The following is a 22177-nucleotide window of genomic DNA, read 5'->3' on the forward strand; positions in this document are numbered from 1 at the left end:
TAAAGTTGAGGGACGCATGGATTCCTCTCAGTATCAGCAGATTCTTGACAATAATGTACATGAATCAGTGACAAAGTTGAAGTTACGCAGGGGATGGATCTTTCAGCAAGACAATGATCCAAAACACCGCTCCAAATCTACTCAGGCATTCATGCAGAGGAACAATTACACTGTTCTGGAATGGCCATCTCAGTCCCCAGACCTGAATATCATTGAACATCTGATGTGTTGGATCATTTGAAGAGGGCTGTCCATGCTCGGCAACCATCAAACTTAACTGAACTGGAATTGTTTTGTAAAGAGGAATGGTCAAAAATACCTTCATCCAGGATCCAGGAACTCATTAAAAGCTACAGGAAGCGACTAGAGGCTGTTATTTTTGTAAAAGGAGGATCTACTAAATATTAATGTCACTTTTATGGTGGGGTGCCCATACTTATGCACCTGTCAAATTTTGTTTGAATGCAGATTGCACATTTTCTGTTAGTACAATAAACCTCATTTCAAGGCAGAAACATTACTGTGTCCAACAGTTATTAGATATATGAAACTGAAATAGCTGTTGCAAAAAAAACATTAAGCTTAAGATTAATAGGGGTGCCCAAACTTTTTCATATAACTGTATGTGTAACGGGGTCTACCAAGCTGGGGTACCTCTTTCAGTACCACCCCGTGTTTCAGGAGGTCCACTCTGCTTTGGCTGGAGTCTGAATGAAGGACGCTGGCTGGAATTGCTTGGTTACATGGGCACATATAAAACATCACTGCTTCTCCATGTATTTCTAGTCTGCCAAAACTTTACTCACAGGACACAGAATATATCACACCGCTACAGAGGGCAGGCCGATAGAAAAGCGGCAGGCCAGACATACATTACAATAGCCGCAGGTGGCCGGAGCCTGCCGATATTTACTGTGGGAATTACAAAGGTGGGGGGGTGGACAAAAGGGGAATATCGTGTCCCCTCTGCCCAGGGGCGCAGCCTGTGGGCTGATGCATTAGGGACATGCATCTCACATGGAACCTATTATACATACATATAACTGCACAACATATTCTGGGTGCTGAGTGGTTCCGTAACACGTAACAATATGTTATAGATTTTACTATCCATCTCTGGATATAAATAATAATTGCTCTCCATGCCAACAAAAACATCACACAACTAGATGTGGTCAACATAACATTTAACAAATTACAAATGGAATCAATACAGTGGCATGTAATAGTTTGTGCACCCCGGGTCAAAATGACTGTGTGAACAGTTAAGCAAGTTGAAGATGAAATGATTTCTAAAAGGCGTAAAGTTAAAAATGACACATTTCCTACTCATAACATATTACGATAGCGCATATTGTAAAATATTCTTATCAGTAGCAGCTGATCAATGTCATATAGTTTACTGCTTTTTATTAAGCTAATAAAAAGCAGTGAATCATACTGCTCCTACTATTCAGCCATTGTACCTTGATCAATAGCTCACACATTATGATGCCCCTCCACACACACACAGAATGATGGCCCTCACAGCCACCCACACACACTGAGGGCCCTCACAGCTCCCCCACGCAGTGTGATAGCCCCCAATTTCTCCCAACTACTGACAATTAAAAAAATATAACTAATCACCTAGGCATGTTCCAATCCAATACTCTGGTGTGCCTTGTGTGTGGACTGAGGTTCCATGTAGCAGCACGATGTAGTGATGTCATTACACCTGCTGCGCTGAGACACAGACGCTTAGGCTAAATGGTGGAAAAGTGAGCAGGTGTCTCCCTAATCTACTGTTGCATTCATGATTATCTGCATCCTGAAATAAATATCAGATTATTCTGAAGTGTCAAATACACATTTCTTTTGCATGGCTTTGACAGCTATCTTCTGTGAAAATTGTGACTTGCACTGACCAGTCTAGTAACCAAAACTATATGGTGTGTGAAAAAGTCGCCGGCAAAGTACTGGAGGAACGATATGTGTCACTGAGGTTATTAACTTCAGTGATATGAGCCTAGGAAAATGTTCCAGCACACTGAGTGCTCAGCAGGGTTAATCGGCCATATTAAGGGCTAGGTTTAGTGAATAGCTGAAGAGTGGGTGGGAAGCTGCTCACCATATCTCCACCCCAGGGTGGATTCCAGAAGGTTAATACAGTCTTCTGGCTCATTCAGCATTAAGTGTGCCTGGAGAGGAGAACTCCAGAAAGGCAGTGTTTATTTTGCTAACTCTACATTGGTTTATGCAGTACATATTAATAAACCATTCTAAGATTTAAAGAGACAGCATTACTGTGTCTACCTCTGTGTACAGCTGAGTGAGATGATCTACCACAGCTGTTGCTAGACGTTTAGGCAACTTCCCCAAGAAGCACTTGTGATGGCTGTGGACAAACCACTTGTCTTTGGTGAAGGCGGCCTTAAGCCAAGAAGCAACATCAGACATCATAGAGGAGCTGATCAAAAAAGCGTCAGCAAACCCAACAGCAGCTGCAGCTAGCACAACCGGAAACTAATAAACTGTTAGTGCAGAAGCTCCAACAACAACTGTAGCAGTTTAACCCCTTAAGCCAGGGCCATTTTCCATTTTCTTTTTTTGCTCCCCTTCTTCCTAGAGCCATAACCTTTTTATTTTTCTGTCAATATGCCCATGTGAGGGCTTGTTTTTTGTGGGACACCATTGGTTTTAACATATCATGTACTGGAAAACGAGAAAACAATTCCAAGTGTGGTGAAATTGCAAAAAAGTGCAATTCCACAGTTTTTTCTTTATTTTTTACCATTTTCACTAAATGCTAAAGCTGACCTGCCATTATGATTCTCCAGGTCATTACAAGTTCATCGACACAAAAATGTTTAGGATCTTTTTTATTTAAGTGGTGAAAAAGAAATAAAAAATTTGTTAAAAAAACACGTCAAGCTGACGTTTTTATGGATATGATTTTGGTGTTTAAAGGGACTCTGTCACCTGAATTTGGCGGGACTGGTTTTGGGTCATATGGGCGGAGTTTTCAGGTGTTTGATTCACCCTTTCCTTACCCGCTGGCTGCATGCTGGCTGCAATATTGGATTGAAGTTCATTCTCTGTCCTCCATAGTACACGCCTGCGCAGAGCAATCTTGCCTTGTGCAGGCATGTACTATGGAGGACGGAGAATGAACTTCAATCCAATATTGCAGCCAGCGGGTAAGGAAAGGGTGAATCAAACACCCGAAAACTCCGCCCATATGACCCAAAACCAGTCCCGCCAAATTCAGGTGACAGGTTCCCTTTAATACGATATTTTGATTGCCTGCTATTGCATTGTATTGCAATGTAGCGGCGACCAAAAAAACATAATTCTGGCATTTTGAATTTTTTTTCTCATTATGGCGTTTAGTGATTGGGTAAATTTTTTTTTTATAGTGATAGATCAGTCGATTCTGAACACAGCAATACCAAATATATGTATATTTGATTTTTTTTTAATTGTTTTATTTTGAATGGGGCAAAAGGGGGGTGATTTGAACTTTTATATTTTTTTTAATTTTTTAACCCTTTTGAGACGAAGCCTGTTTTCATCTTAATGACCAAGACAATTTTTACAATTCTGACCACTGTCACTTTATGAGGTAATAGCTCTGGAACGCTTCAACGGATCCTAGTGATCCTGATTTTGTTTTCCCAAGACATATTGTACTTTATGATAGCGGTAACATTTAATTGATATGACTTGCATTTACTTGTGAAAAAAATGGAAATTAGATGAAAATTTTGAGAATTTGGCAATTATCAAACTTAATTTTTATGCCCTTAAATCAGAGCGTCATATCACACAAAATAGTTAATAAATAACATTTCTCACATGTCTCACTTTACATTAGCACAATTTTGGAACCAACATTTTTTTTGTTAGGAAGTTATAAGGGTTAAAATTTGACCAGCGATTTTTCATTTTTTCAACAAATTTTACAAAACCATTTTTTTAGGGACCACATCACATTTGAAGTCACTTTGAGATGCCTATAAAAAAGAAAATACCGAAAACTGACACCATTCTAAAAACTGCACCCTACTAGGTACTCAAAATCACATTCAAGAAGTTTATTAACCCTTCATGTGCTTCACAGGAATTTTTGGAATGTGGAAGGAAAAAATAAACATTTACTTTTCTTTCACAAAAATTTTCCTTTTCTCAGTCGCCCATGACAGCACTACCAGAGAGAGAGGGAATCCGCCCTTCAGGAGAGGAAACCTACAGGATAAAAAGGGCGGTACCTCTCTCCTGCGTCAGTTTGGTTTCCTGTCCTGACAGGGAACCCTCTAGGATGGTACCTGAGATCCGGAGCCGACCTATGACGGCGGGGAGGCCCCTGTCACGGCTGGCGCGGTATCCGACGCTGCCGCTGCTGGGTCCGATGGGGCTGCAGAGTGCGCGGAGGGAAGCGCGGCCGCCTCCCCAGATTGGGGTAGGGGCTTCGGGGACCCGGTGTGCCTCGGCGGTGAGCAGGCACTTCCTGATTCGGAGCGGTGGCGTGGTGTGTGTAAGGACACCAAGATGGCCGCCGCACCGGATATAGAAAGTACTACTTCCGGGTCCCGGGCAGAGCGCGCATGCTCAGTGATCCAAGGGGGATCAGCGCTTTCCGGGAACGCAGCCCTGGAGGAGGGGGTGAATCGGCGCCAAAAGATATGATATTTAAACACCGCTGTGGAACCGCTCCTTGCTGCATGCAGTCCTAATAATGGAGGACAGCGACCAGCAGCTCCAGCAGGCGCAGCCCTTGCAGCAGCAGCAGCAGCCACCGCAGCAGCAGCAGCAACGCCAGCGGCACCACCAGCGCAAGCCAGATGACCAAAAGAAAAGGTCCTCTGCAGGCACCCGCAGTACCCGCTCCAGCAGCCATTCCACGCCGCGGAGTAAAGCCAATATGCCTAACCAGTTGACACCGCAGACTACGGATCTGATACAGGATCCTATACCTCCTCCAGAACCGGTACCTGTGGCTGCGCAAGATGGGTGAGTGATCTTCGTGAAAGTTCACCAAATAATTGGGGTCCCCCTTTTCCGTTTGTTTTTAGGCAAGAAAAAAAACAGAGAAAACTAAGAATAGAGTCTGCCCCTTATGCAGTGAACCCCTGTTGCAAAACTGGGATAAGAAATTGTGTGGCTCCTGTATAGGACAAGTCCTATGTGAAGAAACCCCTAGTTTCGCCTCTGAATTGCGATCTGTAATAAGATCAGAGGTGGAAACAGCATTTAAATCTCTTAAAGGGGAAGGGGTCGAGGAAAAAACACCTGTGCCCTATTCTCACTCTGATTCTTCTAGTCCTGAGGGGGACGCTTCAGACAGACAGGGTTCCTCCTCCTCCTCGGATTCTGAGAGCGGAGGCCGCCACTGCTTCCCATTAGACGAAGTAGATGCCCTTGTAAAGGCCGTAAGATCAACCATGGGGGTTGTAGATCCTCGTCCTGACAAAACAGTACAGGACATTATGTTTGGGGGCCTAGGACAGAAAAGGCGCAGAGTCTTCCCACTTAACGAGAATATTCAAGCATTAATTAAGAAAGAGTGGGAGAAACCAGAAAGGAAAAATTCATCTGTCCCCTCCCTTAAAAGAAAATATCCCTTCGAGGAAGAGGCTTCTACGTCATGGGACAAGGCACCAAAACTCGACGTAGCAGTAGCCAAAGCGTCAAAAAAATTCGCATTGCCCTTTGAGGACATGGGAACTCTGAAGGATCCCCTCGATAAAAGAGCTGATACTTTCCTTAAATCGGCAGGGGGTGTCTAAGACCTGCAATAGCAGCCGCATGTACTTCCAGATCTTTAATGATCTGGATAGATAACTTGGAAAAGCAACTAAAAGATGGAGTATCTAGACATAAAATGATTGAATCAATTCCCATGATTAGAGGGGCGGCAGCCTTTTTGGCAGATTCATCAGCCGATTCAATCAAGCTTACTTCAAAATCGGCAGCCCTGTCCAATGCAGCTCGTAGGACGCTGTGGTTAAAAAGCTGGCCGGGCGACCTACAGACCAAACAAAAACTCTGTTCAATTCCATGTGAAGGGAAATTCTTATTTGGGGAAACCCTAGATGACATTTTGCAAAAAGCAGGGGATAAGAAAAAGGGGTTCCCTATCTTAGCCGCACCATTTGTTAGACGGCCCTTTCGGAGTAGGAAGTTTTTTCGCAGACGTCCCCCAAGGGAACAGAACAGATGGGATGATGGGAGAAGGAAGGATAGGGGCTTCCTCTTCGGTAATTCTCCAAGAGATAAAAAAACCCCTAAGTGACACCTTCCCCAGGGTGGGAGGGAGATTGTCTCAATACCTTCCGGCCTGGGAAAAAATTTCAACCAATTCTTGGATTTTAGATCTGATAAAGATGGGACTTCAAATAAACTTTACCTCCCTTCCTCCCCAAAACTATGTGGTCACCCCACTAAAACCCTCACCTCAGCAACAACAGGCCTTGGAACAAGAAATTTCAAAGCTCATAATGAAAGATGTGATCCAAGAAGTTCCCCTACTGGAAAGAGGCAAAGGGTTCTTTTCCCCACTATTTCTAGTCCCAAAACCGGATGGTTCTTTCCGCACAATAATCAATTTACGGAAACTAAACAGTTATGTAAAAAAATCAATCCTTCAAAATGGAATCAATAAAATCAACAATAAAAAACCTGTTTCCGAATTGCTTCATGATAGTGTTAGATCTCAGCGACGCGTACTATCATGTCCCCATCCACAAAAATGCCCAGAAATACCTCAGACTAGCAGTAGTCATGGGAGGAGAAATAAAACAATACCAGTACAAGGCCCTTCCATTTGGCATCTCGGTAGCGCCTCGTATATTTACCAAATTGGTAGCGGAAATGATGGCCCACATAAGAGAAAAAGACATTCTAATAATACCGTATCTGGACGACTTCCTAATTGTCAGCAACTCGGCCCAACATTGTCGCCAACAATGCGACAGAGTGATAAAAATCCTAACAGAGTTAGGTTGGCTCCTAAATCTCCAAAAGTCAAAACTAGAACCGACCAGGGTTCAAGAGTTTTTAGGCCTCACTTTGGACTCGATAACACAGGAATGTCGTCTTCCAAACCAGAAAAAACAGAAAATATCAAATCTTGTGTCCAGAGCTCGTTCAAACCCTCATATGACCCTGAGAGGGGCGATGTCACTGCTGGGGTCCCTTTCTGCTTGTCTCCCGGCAATACAGTGGGCACAAATTCACACGAGGGATCTCCAGTGGGATATTCTGAGGAATCAGGTTACACTGGGGGGACACCTAGAAGGAAACATGTCTCTAAATTCAAACACTATTCGTTCCCTAGCCTGGTGGTTAGATCCCAACAACCTATCAAAGGGGGTTCCGTGGGTAATAGAAACATCTCGGATAGTTACCACGGATGCCAGTCCCACGGGGTGGGGAGCTCACCTGGACGACAGTATCACTCAGGGGGTCTGGACAGATCAAGAATACGAGGTATCTTCAAATCAAAAAGAACTTTGGGCAGTGAGTCACGCTCTATCATATTTTCTTCCCAGCCTACAGGGGCATCATGTCCGGGTTTTTTCGGACAATCAGGTAGTGGTAGCCTACCTGAACCATCAGGGGGGAACCAGATCCCAAGCTCTAATGAACACCACTTCCCAGATCTTCACATTAGCAGAAGTCAACTTCCTATCCCTCTCTGCGCTGCATATAAAGGGGGTAGAGAACCAAAAAGCAGACTTCTTAAGCCGTACCCGATTAAAACAGGGGGAATGGGCACTAAACCAAAGCATCTTCGATCGGATTACCAAAATCTGGGGGGTTCCTGTAATAGATCTCTTTGCCAGCACAGAAAACAGGAAAGTAAGGGAATTTTGTTCTCTGAACCCCAAAGGGGGCCCTCGGGCTCTGGATGCATTTACGATCCCATGGACTCAGGGTCTAGCATACGCGTTTCCTCCTTACATCCTTATTCCGGCTGTTCTGCGGAAAATCAGGCAGGACAGGGCGAGAATCATCCTAATAGCCCCCTTCTGGCCCAAAAGGGCCTGGTTTTCCTGGCTGAGAATTCTATCGGTCTCCGATCCCTGGGTTCTCCCGGATCTTCCGGATCTTTTATACCAGGGACCGGTGTTCCACCCTCAGTCAGCAAACCTCCACTTGACAGCGTGGAACTTGAAAGGTCACTACTAAGGGCAAGGGGCTTTTCAGATAAGTTAGTATCTACACTATTAAAAAGTAGAAAATCAGTAACAACTAAAATCTACGGTAAAACTTGGAAAAAGTTTTTGTCCACCTCTGGGGTAAAATTACAAGACGGGGTCCAAGTGGTCAAAATATTAGAGTTTCTGCAAAAAGGCTTAGATATGGGCCTCTCGGTGAGCACCTTAAAAGTGCAAATAGCGGCCTTAGGTGCATTATACAGTGAGAGTATTGCCTCTAACCCATGGGTAACAAGGTTTATTAAAGCTGCAATACGGTCTAAACCTTTAAAAATCAGAAGCCTTCCGACCTGGGACTTAAATTTAGTCCTATCAGCTCTGACAGAACCTCCATTCGAACCCATAGATTCATTACCAATTAAAATCTTATCTCTCAAAACGGCCCTTCTCACAGCGTTGACATCTGCCCGTAGAATTAGTGACCTCCAGGCTCTATCTGCGAACCCTCCATTCACACAAATCATGGATGATAGGGTAATACTAAAAACAGATCCCGCTTATCTACCCAAGGTTGCTTCCAATTTCCACAGGTCCCAAGAAATAATCCTTCCCTCCTTTTGTCCAAACCCTAAAAATAAAAAAGAGGAAAAGTTCCACACCTTAGATGTGAGAAGGTGTTTAATACACTACTTAGAGTCCTCCCGACAGTATAGGAAGGAAGGGTCTCTCTTTATCTGTTTTCAGGGACCTAGGAAAGGACTCAAAGCCTCCAAAAGCACTATAGCTCGCTGGGTAACTGATGCGATAGCCTTGGCATACTCGTCCACGGGAAACGCAGTTCCTGAGGGGCTCAAGGCGCATTCTACAAGAGCCATGGCGACCTCCTGGGCCGAAAGGTCGGAGGTACCAATAGACAAAATCTGCAAGGCGGCCACCTGGTCATCACCTTCAACCTTCTTTAGGCACTACCGCTTAGACTTGGCCTCTTCGTCTGACTTAGCCTTCGGAAGAAGGGTCTTGCAGGCTGTGGTCCCTCCCTAAAGCAATGATCTCTGTAATTCTCTCTGGTAGTGCTGTCATGGGCGACTGAGAATACGGTAGTTACTTACCGATAACGGTATTTCTCAGAGCCCATGACAGCACCTGCTTATTCCCACCTTATCACGTGTGCGGTGAGCACCTTATTATATGAAATGTGGGTTTCTAATTTAGACATGGTGTAATCCTGATAAGTATTTTGTTAAAATTGTATATTTTCCTGTTGTCACTAACCTGGAGGACCTCTGATGCTATGTAAACCAAACTGACGCAGGAGAGAGGTACCGCCCTTTTTATCCTGTAGGTTTCCTGTCCTGAAGGGCGAATTCCCTCTCTCTCTGGTAGTGCTGTCATGGGCTCTGAGAAATACCGTTATCGGTAAGTAACTACCGTATTTTCCCCTATTTCTTTTTACTTTCGTAAGGGTAAGAGGAGAAAATGGACAATACATTTTGTTGTGCAATTTCTCCTGAGCATGCCGATACCCCGATAACATATCTATTGTTTGGGCACACAGCAGGCCTCGGAAGGGAAGGAGCGCCATTTCGCTTTTTGAATGTAAAATATTCTGGAATAATTAGCTTTTGGAGGAGCCCCTTATGTGCCTAAACAGTGGAAGCCCCAAAAAGTGACACCATTTTGGAAAATAGACCCCTTAGGGAACTTATCTAGATGTGTATTGAGCACCTTGAACCCACAGGTGCTTCACAGAAGTTTATAGCGTAGAGCCGTGGAAATAAAAAAAAAAAAAAAATCACATTTTTCCAAAATAAATCATTTTAGCTCCAAATTTTGCATTTAAATAAGGGTAAAAAGAGAAATTGTGGCATAGAATTTGTCGTGCAATTTCTCCTGAGTGCGTAGATACCCCATATGTGGACGAAAACACCTGTTTGGGTGCACGGCAGGGCTTGGAAGGGAAGGAGCGCCATTTGACTTTTGGAATCCAAAATTTTATGGAATAATTAGCAGACACCATGTCGCATTTGAACAGCCCCTGATGTGCCTTAACAGTGGAAACCCCCACAAGTGACACCATTTTGGAAACTAGACCCCTTATAGAACTTATCCAGATGTGTATTGAGCATCTTGAACCCACAGGTGCTTCACAGAAGTTTATAGAGTAGAGCTGTGGAAATAAAAAAAATCTAATTTTTCCCAAATAAATCTTTTTAGCTCCATATTTTGCATTTTCATAAGGGTAACAGGAGAAATTGCACCATACAGTTTGTTGTGCAATTTCTCCTGAGTGCGCTGCTACCCAATATGTGGGGGAATACTACTGTTTGGGAGCATGGTAGGGCTTGGAAGGGAAGGAGCACCATTTGACTTTGTGAATGCAAAATTTGATGGAATAATTAGCAGAGGCCATGTCGCTTTTGAAGAGCCCCTGATGTGTCTAAAGAGTGGAAACCCCCCACAAATTACACCATTTTCGAAACTAGACCCCTTTTGGACCTTATCTAGATGTGTATTGAGCACCTTGAACCCCCACATGCTTCACAGAAGTTTATAACATTACATTAAAAAAAAAATCCAATTTTTCCCACAAATCTTTTTTTTTAGCTATAAATTTTGTATTTTCACAAGGGCAAAAGGAGAAAATGGACCCCAAAGTTTGTTGTGCAATTTCTTCTGAGTTCACCGATACCCCATATGTGGTCGAAAACTACTTTTGAGGTACAGAGCAACGCTCAGAAGGGAAGTAGCACCATATTACAGTGCCGATTTTTCTGCACTTGAGGGTGCCATGTTACATTGACAGAGCCCCTGAGGTGCCAGAACAGCAGGACCCCCCATAATTGACCCCATTTTTCCATTTAAACCTCTCAATGAATTAATCCAAGGGTGCAGTGATTATATTGACACCACAGATGTGTCACAAACGTTTATACCATTGGGCAGTGAAGAAAAAATAATTTACATTTTTACCAGCAAGATTGTGTGTTAACTCCAAGTTTTTTTTTTCACAGTGGTAAAATGAGTAAAAGTGGCACCAGAATTTGTCCCACAATTTCTGCTGAATGTTGAAATACCCGATATGTGGCTGTACAGTATTACTACGCCATATTGAGTGACTCTGGAGGGACAGAGCGCTATTTGCCTCCTAGAACGTAAATTTTCCTAGACTAGTTTGCGGATTCCATATAAAGAGCCCCTAATTGCTAGAAGAGCAGAATCCCCCCTCAAGTGACCCCATTTGGAAATTATAACCTTTGGGAATTTATCTACAGATGTAGTGATGATTTGGACTACATGGGTGTTTTCCATAAACAGGCAGCAGTGGATTTTGCTGAGTAAAAATTGCAAGCTGCCATTGTAGTGAGCAGTACGCTGTAGTGACCAATACATTATACACAGCTCATGCTTCCGGAGACACAGACCTGTAAAGGCGGGCTCTCATCACTACAGAAATGGCAAACATGTGGGCGCTATATGTGGTACACTGGAGCTCAGAAGGGAGAGGGCATTTGGATTTGGGAGAGAAAAATTTGCTGAATTTCTTTTGGCGGGGGAGGAGCCATTTTGCTTTTCCAGAGCCTTTGTGCTACCAGTAACGTGGAAACCCCTATATTTCCGTTAACAGATGACAGATCTGAGTGGGGACTTGCTTTTTTTGTGGATTGAGTGGAAGCTTTTATTGGGAACATTTTACATAACATTTGGGATCACATTTATCCAGCACTCTACGCTGAGCACTTACTTTATGGTTTCCATCTAAATCTCTGAGTGACGTGATTCAGATGAAACCCCCGATGGATCCATTCACTAGAGTGAGGAAGCAGAGTTACTCTGGACTCCATCTGGGCTCTGTTCCGCGGTGTCCTTTTCAGAAGTGCACAAAACTGTGGCGAATGGCACTTTAATGCAATCCTAAAAGGACAGACCCCATCGGATCACAGGTCCTATGGCGTCCACAGTGCCTCCATCTGCCTCATTATAGGGAATCTTCAGCCAGAGGGTCTGTCTGAATCACATATTTCAGAGATTTCCACGAAAACCCCGATGTTAGCGCTCAGCTCAGAGCGCATGATAAATATGCGCCGAGTCTTACTGCGATCTTGGGGAGGCAGAATGAAAAAAACAGCATGTGAAGAATTGGTTTTATTTATTTTTTTATGCCATTCCTCGTGTGGTAAAAGTAATTAGGTGACTTTATTCTTCGAGTCGGTGTGATTACAGCGATACCAGATTTATATCGGGTTTTTATGTTTTGCTGCTGTCGCACACTAAAAGACGCTTTTTATTGCGAAAACTAGTTTTTGCGTCACCATATTTGAGAGCTATAATTTTTTCATATTTCAGTCAACAGTCATGTTATGGCATGTTTTTTGAAGGACGAGTTGACTTTTCTATTGGTACCACTTTTGGGCACATGACAATTTTTAATTGCTTTCTATTCAGATTTTTGGGGAGACAGAATGAACAAAAGCAAGCAATTCAGGAATTGCTTTTTTTTTATACCGTTCAACGTGTGGTAAAATTGGTAAGACAGCTTTATTCTTTGGGTCAGTACAAGTACAGCGATACCAAATTTATATCTTTTTTTAGCACTTTTACACAATAAAATCTATTTTAGAGCTATAACTTTTTAATTTTTCTGCTGATGGAGCTGTGTGGCAGCATGTCTTTGCGGGGCAAGATGATGTTTTCAGGGGTACCATTTTTATTTACATCCGTCTTTTTGATCGTGTTTTATTGCACTTTTTGTTCAGCGGTATAATAAAGCATTGGTTTTTGCCTCGTTTTTTTATTTTTTTTACAGTGTTCACTGAAGGGGTTAACTAGTGGGACAGTTTTATAGAGCGAGTCGTTACAGATGCGGCGATACCAAATGTGTACTTTCACTGTTTTTTTATTTATAAAAATATATATTTTTACACTTTATATTTTTTTAACTGTATTACATTGTCCCAGTATGGGACATTATTATTTTACAGCAGATTGCTGAATTGCTGATGACACTCTGCACAGCAGATCCTGATTTGACAAGCAGGTAAAGAGACATGCCGGCGCCTGCTCCCAGCAGGCGCTCACAAGCCACCTCCCTGCAGGACCCGGTGGCCATCTTGGTGCCTGAGGTCTCCATGGAGACCATCAGAACAATGTGATCGCATTGCGTTATTCTGATGGAAGCGCACAGGGAGCCCCGTCACTACTGACAGCGGCTAAGTGTGAACAGGTGCTGAACCCAGAGTCGCCAACTCGTATATAGTTAAGTAAATAAGGCAGCACACTGCAGCGCTAAAACATGCAAACTTGAAAACACGAAATTTGAACTGCATTACTGTACTAGAAATATGAAAAATGAGAGCTTTTAGCGCATAAAAATGTTTTAATTACAGCAGGTCCAATACCCCTCCACAGAGAGAGAGAATTTTAGTCTAAGAAGAGGTTTCACATGTACCCATTCAGATGGAAACGTTTATTCTCAGCGAGGTAAGGCAAGCGTAGGACCTGGTATAAGAGATGCCGTAAAGGGGCTACCAGGTACACATAAAATTGGCCATTTTTATGCGCTAAAAGCTCTCATTTTTCATATTTCTAGTGCAGTAATGCAGTTCAAATTTCGTGTTTTCAAGTTTGCATGTTTTAGCGCTGCAGTGTGCTGCCTTATTTATTTAACTACTGACAGCGGCATCAGAGGGCTTAAATGCCCACGATCGGTGCTAGCACCGACAGCAGTCACATACAGCTGACACCTGCACACGATCGCCGCAGCACTCAGTGTGAGGCCGTGCGATAGCGGCGCCGTACTAGTACTGCTCTGGGCACGATCGCATCTCCCGCAGAGCAGTACTAGTACGAAGAATGTCACAAAGAGGTTAATATTTTAAAAACTTTTTTTTACTTTTTGCATGCTTTAATAGTCTTCAAGGGAGACTAGAAGCTGCAGTACTTTGATCGGCTTTGCTTCACAAAGGCGATGATCAGATCTCGGAGGAGCGCTCATAGAAATCGGTCTGCTGCAGACCTCTGGTTGTCATGCCGACCCATCGGTAACTGACGTTAATGTGACAGGGTCACCAACGGGTGGAGACAGTGATGCGCTTCCTGTAAGCGTGAGTTAAATGACGCTGTCAGAGATTGAGAGCAGCATTTAACTACGGTAGTTAATAGCCTTGCATGGATCGCGATTCCACCCGCGGCTGTTGTGGGCACGTGTCAACTGTATAGATCAGCTGTCATGTGACTGGAATGGTGTGGGCTCAGTTCCGGAGCCCGCACCAAACAGGAGATTGCTACGTATGCGTATTATTACGACACGTCGAAAAGGGGTTAAGTGTTTGCTAAGTACCCTATTGTTATTTACATGCACTATTGCTTTTTACTTACGTATAGCAGGGGTACATGTTCATTTTGCTTCTTTCTTAGGTTTTGACTGTTTGATGGCCAGTATGCACATGCTCCTACACGTTGCATGTATACCAACTTGATCTCCATTGAATAGTTGGTTAACCACTCTGAGGATGTGCATAAGGCTAGGGTCACACGACAGTATAAAAATGAGTCCGATTTTCATCCAGAAAAGAATGATTTTTTCTCAGTTTTCATCCATATACAATCCTTTTTTTATGGCATCAATTAATTATTTACAAGACCAGTCACATTTTTTAATGTTACAGAATTGTAATGTATCCGTAAAAATGGGTTGTCATACCGTGACTCCATATGGCATCCATTTTTTTTCTCGTACCCATAAAGTTGAATCACTGAGACTTATCCGATCTGTCAGTGAAAACAATTGACCAACTGCAGTGTCTCACTGAATAACATGGATCAAAATTGGATATTCCTCGTCCGATTTATAGGCTCCGGTGCACGAGCCCTTAGACTGTGGACCGTATGAGGATTTCAAATTCACAAATAATGCAGTTTATTTTATAAATTACTGTTGTTTTTCTTTCAGATACCCACTCACATCACTGGGAGGAATCATACAAAATAGATGAAGGTGATCATGAAAAGAAATTTCCATCACTTGAGATGATCATTAGAACCAAATGGGAAGGGGCTGCTATAAATTGGCATGGGACGGTGCCATTTTTCTAAACATACAAGTATATGGATTCTAAAGGAAAGAAAATTAAATGACAAAATTCAGCACTGGACACTTTCTTTATTATATTGGGCCTCCAGCCAATGGATAGTTAATGGCTTTCCATAATATACTGGAGCCTTGATGGTTTGAACAAAATCAAAGCAATAAATAAGACTATATAAATAAATGTAAAGTCATTTTGCGAGAAGATTTCTGCAGTCATTTAAAGATCATTCATTTAAGTATGTAAGCTAAATACCATGAATATGGAAAGCAGTCTGTATTTATGGTCAGAGGAAGTGAAGTCACATTCACAGAAATACATTTATCTCACTATAGCTATGAATAACAAAAACTAAAAATTGAGCATAGACAATTTATTTTACTTGCTTATATAGCGCCATCATATTCTGCAGCGCTGCACAGACATTATCATTACTGTCCCCATTGGGCTTCATAATCTAGATTCTCTATCAGTATGTCTTTGGAGCGTGGGAGGAAACCGGAGAACCTGGAGGAAACCCACAAAACATGGGGAGAACATGCACACACCTTGCAGATGTTGTCCTTGGTGGGATTTGAACCTAAGACCCCAGTGCTGCAACGTCACCGTGCTAACCACTACTTCCAACATTATCTTATATTATTTTTTTTTATTTCTTGACATACTCTAGCAAATAGATGTATAAATGGTAGGAATGACGTTCCTTTGCATTTCCTCAAATATCTCCATATTAGAACATGTGCAAACGATCAGAGATGGTTCAATGTTTGTTCAGGATTTGACACAGGTAAAATCTGCACCAAATCTGCATCTGTGGTCACTGGCAGGTCACCTGCACTTTAACCTGCTTTTTTGATGCGTTTTTTCATTACATGTGTTTGTTTTATTGCTTGAAATAAAGCTAATTGAAAGTTGGCTTCTGGGAAGGAAAAAAAAGTGTTTTCCTGTTTGCAGACATATTGGGGGTATGTTCCCGGGGTCAGTAAATGCTGCAGGTTGGACGCTGCCTACATCTGCAGTGTCCAACCCGCAGCGTCCAGCTGTTACAGCATAGTGGATGGGATTTCAAGAAATCATGTGCCCTCTATGCGTGCACCAACGCCCGTGGCTCACCCGCAGAGACGGAAATGCGGCACGTCTTTCCAGACAGCAACATGTCAATTTATGTAGCGGAGACGCTCAGTCTCTGCTGCGTAAATTACCCATAAACTTTCATTAGATACTGTAAAACCGCATTACATTCCTAATCACATGCATATTAAGTGCAGGAACGCAGTTTACTACACGTGTACTAATTTACATAATGGTGAATCTTGTGACACAGAAGTACATGACACAGGAAATCAAGAAAAGCACAGAAAGGTCAGTTTAATGTAATGTCCTCCCCTCTTTTTTTAATAAATAATAATTTTTTTTTAAATAGTGTGGGATCACCTTATGTTTGTTAACCAGCTAGAGTAAGGCAGACTTTCAGGCTGGTAAGGATCCAATATCCATGACCCATGACTCCCGCGCCGCTCTTCCTGGCTACAGCATAAGGTTCCACCTTAGTGACATATTCCTTATTCAAGCGCTGCAAACCATTTTTCTAGCAAACGAACTGAATACATTATTTTCTTCCTTTTGGGGTTGTACGTATACTACTCATTCTCTGATTAAGCGGTATATGATTAAGGACCCGTGGGTTCGAAAAGTCATATATTCATAACTCTTTTTGTTACATTTATTTAGAGATGATTCATTTGTGTTTGTACACAATAAATTGTTCAAGATTTTGCATGATATTCCACTTGTGAGTGCGGTGTATTTTCAAAATTACTAGAATTTAGGACTTTGATCCACTATACCAGCACCACGAATTTATTCTTTAAAAGAGTGCAGACCAATTTTTTACAAATCGATGGCCAAAAGTAAAGACACCCCTGCAATTCTGTCAGATAATACTCAGTTTCTTCCTGAAAATGATTGCAAACACAAATTATTTGGTATTATCTTCATTTAATTTGTCTTAAATCAAAAAACACAAAAAGAATTGTCCTAAAGCCAAATTGGATATAATTCCACACCAAACATAAAAAAGGGGGTGGACAAAAGTATTGGCACTGGTCGAAAAATCATGTGATGCTTCTTTAATTTGTGTAATTAACAGCACCTGTAACTTACCTGTGGCACCTAACAGGTTTTGGCAATAACTAAATCACACTTGCAGGGAGTTGACATGGATTAAAGTTGACTCAACCTCTGTCCTGTGTCCTTGTGTGTACCACATTGAGCATGAAGAAAAGAAAGAAGACCAAAGAACTGTCTGAGGACTTGAGAAACCAAATTGTGAGGAAGCATGAGCAATCTCAAGGCTACAAGTCCATCTCCAAAGACCTGAATGTTCGTATGTCTACCGTGCGCAGTGTCATCAAGAAGTTTAAAGCCCATGGAACTGTGGCTAACCTCCCTAGATGTGGACGTAAAAGAAAAATTGACAAGAGATTTCAACGCAAGATTGTGCGGATGTTGGATAAGGAACCTCGACTAAAATCCAAACAAGTTCAAGCTGCCCGGCAGTCCGAGGGTACAACAGTGTCAACCCGTACTATCAGTCGGCGTCTGAATGAAAAGGGACTGTATGGTAGGAGACCCAGGAAGACCCCACTTCTTACCCCGAGACATAAAAAAACCAGGCTGGAGTTTGCCAAAACTTACCTTAAAAAGCTTAAAACGTTTTGGAAGAATGTTCTCTGGTCAGATGAGACAAAAGTAGAGCTTTTTGGGCAAAGGCATCAACAGAGTTTACAGGAGGAAAAAAAAGGAGGCATTCAAAGAAAAGAACACGGTCCCTACAGTCAAACATGGCGGAGGTTCCCTGATGTTTTGGGGTTGCTTTGCTGCCTCTGGCACTGGACTGCTTGACCATGTGCATGGCATTATGAAGTCTGAAGACTACCAACAAATTTTGCAACTTTATGTACGGCCTAGTGTGAGAAAGCTGGGTCTCCCTCAGAGGTCATGGGTCTTCCAGCAGGACAATGACCCAAAACACACTTCAAAAAGCACTAGAAAATCATTTGAGAGAAAGCACTGGAGACTTCTAAGGTGGCCAGCAATGAGTCCACACCTGAATCCCATAGAACACCTGTGGAAAGATCTAAAAATGGCAGTTTGAAGAAGGCACCCTTCAAATACCCATCCTCTGTATCTAGCTATTGCCCTATATCACTTCTCCCCTATGCCTCCAAGCTACTGGACAACACGTCTACCTTGAAAGGTCCTCCCATCTATCTTCCTGCTCCCTCTTCGACCGCTTTCAATCAGGCTTCCGGTCACACCACTCCACTGAAACTGCCCTAACTAAGGTCACCAATTACCTATTAACTGCCAAGAGCAAGCAACACTACTCTATCCTCCTCCTCCTGGACCTGTCCTCTGCCTTTGACACAGTGGACCATTCTTTATTACTACAGACCCTCTCATCCCTTGGCATCACAGACTTGGCCCTATCCTGGATCTCGTCATACCTAACTGACCGGACATTCAGCGTCTCCCACTCACACACCACCTCCTCACCTCGCCACCTATCTGTCGGAGTCCCGCAAGGTTCAGTTCTAGGGCCCCTGCTCTTCTCCATTTACACCTTTGGCCTGGGACAGCTCATAGAATCTCACGGCTTTCAGTATCATCTCTATGCTGACGACACACAGATCTACATCTCTGGACCAGATATCACCACCCTACTAACCAGAATCCCTCAATGTCTATCCGCTATTTCATCCTTCTTCTCCGCTAGATTTCTAAAACTTAACATGGACAATGCAGAATTCATCGTCTTTCCCCCATCTCACACGACCTCCCCAACGAACCTATCCATTACAGTAAACGGCTGCCCACTCTCCCCAGTCCCACAAGCCCGCTGTCTTGGGGTAATCCTTGACACTGATCTCTCCTTCAAACCACATATCCAAGCACTTTCCACTTCCTGCCGCCTCCAACTCAAAAATATTTCACGGATCCGTACATTCCTAAACCAAGAATCTGCAAAAACCCTAGTCCATGCCTTCATCATCTCCCGCCTCGACTACTGTAACCTCCTGCTCTGTGGCCTCCCCTCTAACACCCCTCCAATCTATTCTAAACTCTGCTGCCCGACTAATCCACCTGTCCCCCCGCTACTCCCCGGCCTCTCCCCTCTGTCAATCCCTTCACTGGCTCCCCATCACCCAGAGACTCCAGTACAAAAGCCTAACCATGACATACAAAGCCATCCACAACCTGTCTCCTCCATACATCTGTGACCTCGTCTCCCGGTACTTTCCTGCACGCAACCTCCGATCCTCACAAGATCTCCTTCTCTACTCCCCTCTTATCTCCTCTTCCCACAATCGCATACAAGATTTCTCTTGTGCATCCCCCCTACTCTGGAACTCTCTACGGCTACGTTCACACTAGCGTTGCGCCGCCCTGCGTCGGCGACGCAACGCGCGACACACGGAAAAACGCGCGCGTTTTGCGACGCGTGCGTCGTTTTTTGACGAAATCGGACGCAAGAAAAATGCAACTTGTAGCGTTTTCTTGCGTCCGACGCTAGCGTCTAAAACGACGCACGTGTCGGAAAACGCGTGCAAAAAGACGAAAGCGTCCCCTATGTTAAACATAGGGGCGCGTCGCCGACGCAACAGCGACGCGACGCTAATGTGAACGTAGCCTACCACAACATATCAGACTCTCGCCTACCATTGAAACCTTCAAAAAGAACCTGAAGACCCACCTCTTCCAACAAGCCTACAACCTGCAGTAACCGATTGACTAAACCGCTGCACGACCAGCTCTACCCTCACCTACTGTATCCTCACCCATCCCTTGTAGATTGTGAGCCTTCGCGGGCAGGGTCCTCTCTCCTCCTGTACCAGTTGTGACTTGTATTGTTCAAGATTATTGTACTTGTTTTTATTAGGTACACCACTCCTCACATGTAAAGCGCCATGGAAAAAATGGCGCTATAATAATAATAATAATATCAGGGACCTGGAGCAGTTTGCCAAAGAAGAATGGTCTAAAATTCCAGCAGAGCATTGTAAGAAACTCATTGATGGTTACCGGAAGCGGTTGGTCGCAGTTATTTTGGCTAAAGGTTGCGCAACCAAGTATTAGGCTGAGGGTGCCAATACTTTAGTCTGAAATGATCAATGTTTTGCTTTTTGCTTCATGCTCTGTTGTGTTTTTTTCATTTAAGACAAATTAAATGAAGATACTGTATTCTCACCCATCCCTTGTAGATTGTGAGCCTTCGCGGGCAGGGTCCTCATTCCTCCTGTACCAGTTATGACTTGTATTGTTTAAGATTATTGTACTTGTTTTCATTATGTATACCCCTCCTCACATGTAAAGCGCCATGGAACAAATGGCGCTATAACAATAAATAATAATAATAATAATAAGATAATACCAAAGAATTTGTGTTTGCAATCATTTTCAGGAAGAAAAGTCGTAGTTACTCACCGATAACGGTATTTCTCGGAGCCCATGACAGCACTACGGAGAGGGGATCCGCCCTTCAGGGACAGGAAACCTACAGATAAAAGGGCGGTACCTCTCCCTCGCATCAGTTGGTTTACAGAGCATCGGAGGACCTCCAGGTTAGTTTACAACAGAGAAAAAATCATATTACAACATTTCTTAAAAGAGGAACCCCGTGCCTATACTCAAACTATATACAGTATATAAATTATATGTAATTAAAGGTGCTCACCGCACACGTGATGGGAGGGAATAAGCGAGTGCTGTCATGGGCTCCGAGAAACACCGTTATCGGTGAGTAACTACGACTTTCTCGGTCTCCCATGACAGCACTACGGAGAGAATTGCAGAGACTAAGCTTAGGGAGGGACCACCGCCTCGAGAACCCTTCGTCCGAAGGTTAAGTCAGACACAGAGGCTAGATTTAATCTATAGTGTCTAAAAAAGGTCGATGGTGATGACCAGGTGGCCGCTTTACAGATTTGCTCTATTGATACCTCTGACCTCTCAGCCCATGAGGTAGCTACTGCTCTTGTGGAATGTGCTCTTATACCATCTGGGATCTCATTCCCCGAGGATGAATATGCCAAGACTATCGCCTCCTTTATCCACCTCGCCAAAGTACCCTTGGATGCCCGAAATCCTTTTCTGGGACCCTGGAAACAGACAAACAGAGAGCCTTCCTTCCTATACTCTCTGGTGGAATCTAAGTATTGGATTAGGCACCTTCTGACGTCTAGATTATGGAAGTTTTGCTCTTTCTCATTTCTTGGGTTTGGACAAAAGGATGGCAGGGAGACTTCTTGTGACCTATGGAATTTTGATGCCACTTTTGGCAAATAGGCCGGGTCAGGTCTAAGAGTGACTCTATCATCTAATATTTAGTGAAGGGTGGATTAGAGGATAAGGCTTGAATGTCACTTATTCTGCGTGCGGATGTTAACGCTACCAAGAGAATGGTTTTAAGTGATAGAGTTTTAATGGAAATCGTCTCTATGGGTTCGAATGGAGGACTCGTTAATGCTGAGAGGACTAAATTTAAGTCCCATGAGGGCACTTTCTGAGCGACTAATGGCTTTGATCTTGTCACCGCCTTAACGAATCTAATTATCCATGGGTTGGCTGCAATATTATGGTTATAGAGTGCTCCTAGAGCTGCTATTTGTACTTTAAGAGTACTAACCGACAACCCCTGTTCCAGACCTTTTTGTAGGAACTCCAGTATTTTAGGAATTGAGGGCCCATCTTGGACCTTTACTTTGGAGACGGACAGAAATTTTTTCCAAGTTTTCCCATATATTTTAGTAGTGATGGGTTTTCTACTTTTTAACAACGTGGTAACTAAATTATCCGAGAAACCTCTTTCTTTTAATAGTCCCCGTTCAAAAACCAGGCTGTCAAATGTAAGTTCGATTCCTGTGGGTGGAAGATTGGCCCTTGATGTAG

The 22177-nt window shown here is 43.3% G+C and overlaps 1 protein-coding gene across 1 annotated transcript in view; it reads left to right on the forward strand.

Annotated features, from left to right (window-relative positions):
- The window catches only part of MINDY4B (MINDY family member 4B), a 128537-nt gene extending 113128 nt beyond the window's left edge, over nucleotides 1-15409 (forward strand). Inside the window, exon 13 of the mRNA XM_069727515.1 lies at nucleotides 15091-15409. Coding sequence (XP_069583616.1) covers nucleotides 15091-15233 — 143 coding nt within the window. The 3' untranslated portion in view covers nucleotides 15234-15409. The remainder of the gene's footprint in view (nucleotides 1-15090) is intronic.
- Nucleotides 15410-22177: the final 6768 nt, after the last annotated feature.

The sequence above is a fragment of the Ranitomeya imitator genome, chromosome 5, assembly GCF_032444005.1.
Source record: "Ranitomeya imitator isolate aRanImi1 chromosome 5, aRanImi1.pri, whole genome shotgun sequence".
NCBI lineage: Eukaryota > Metazoa > Chordata > Amphibia > Anura > Dendrobatidae > Ranitomeya > Ranitomeya imitator.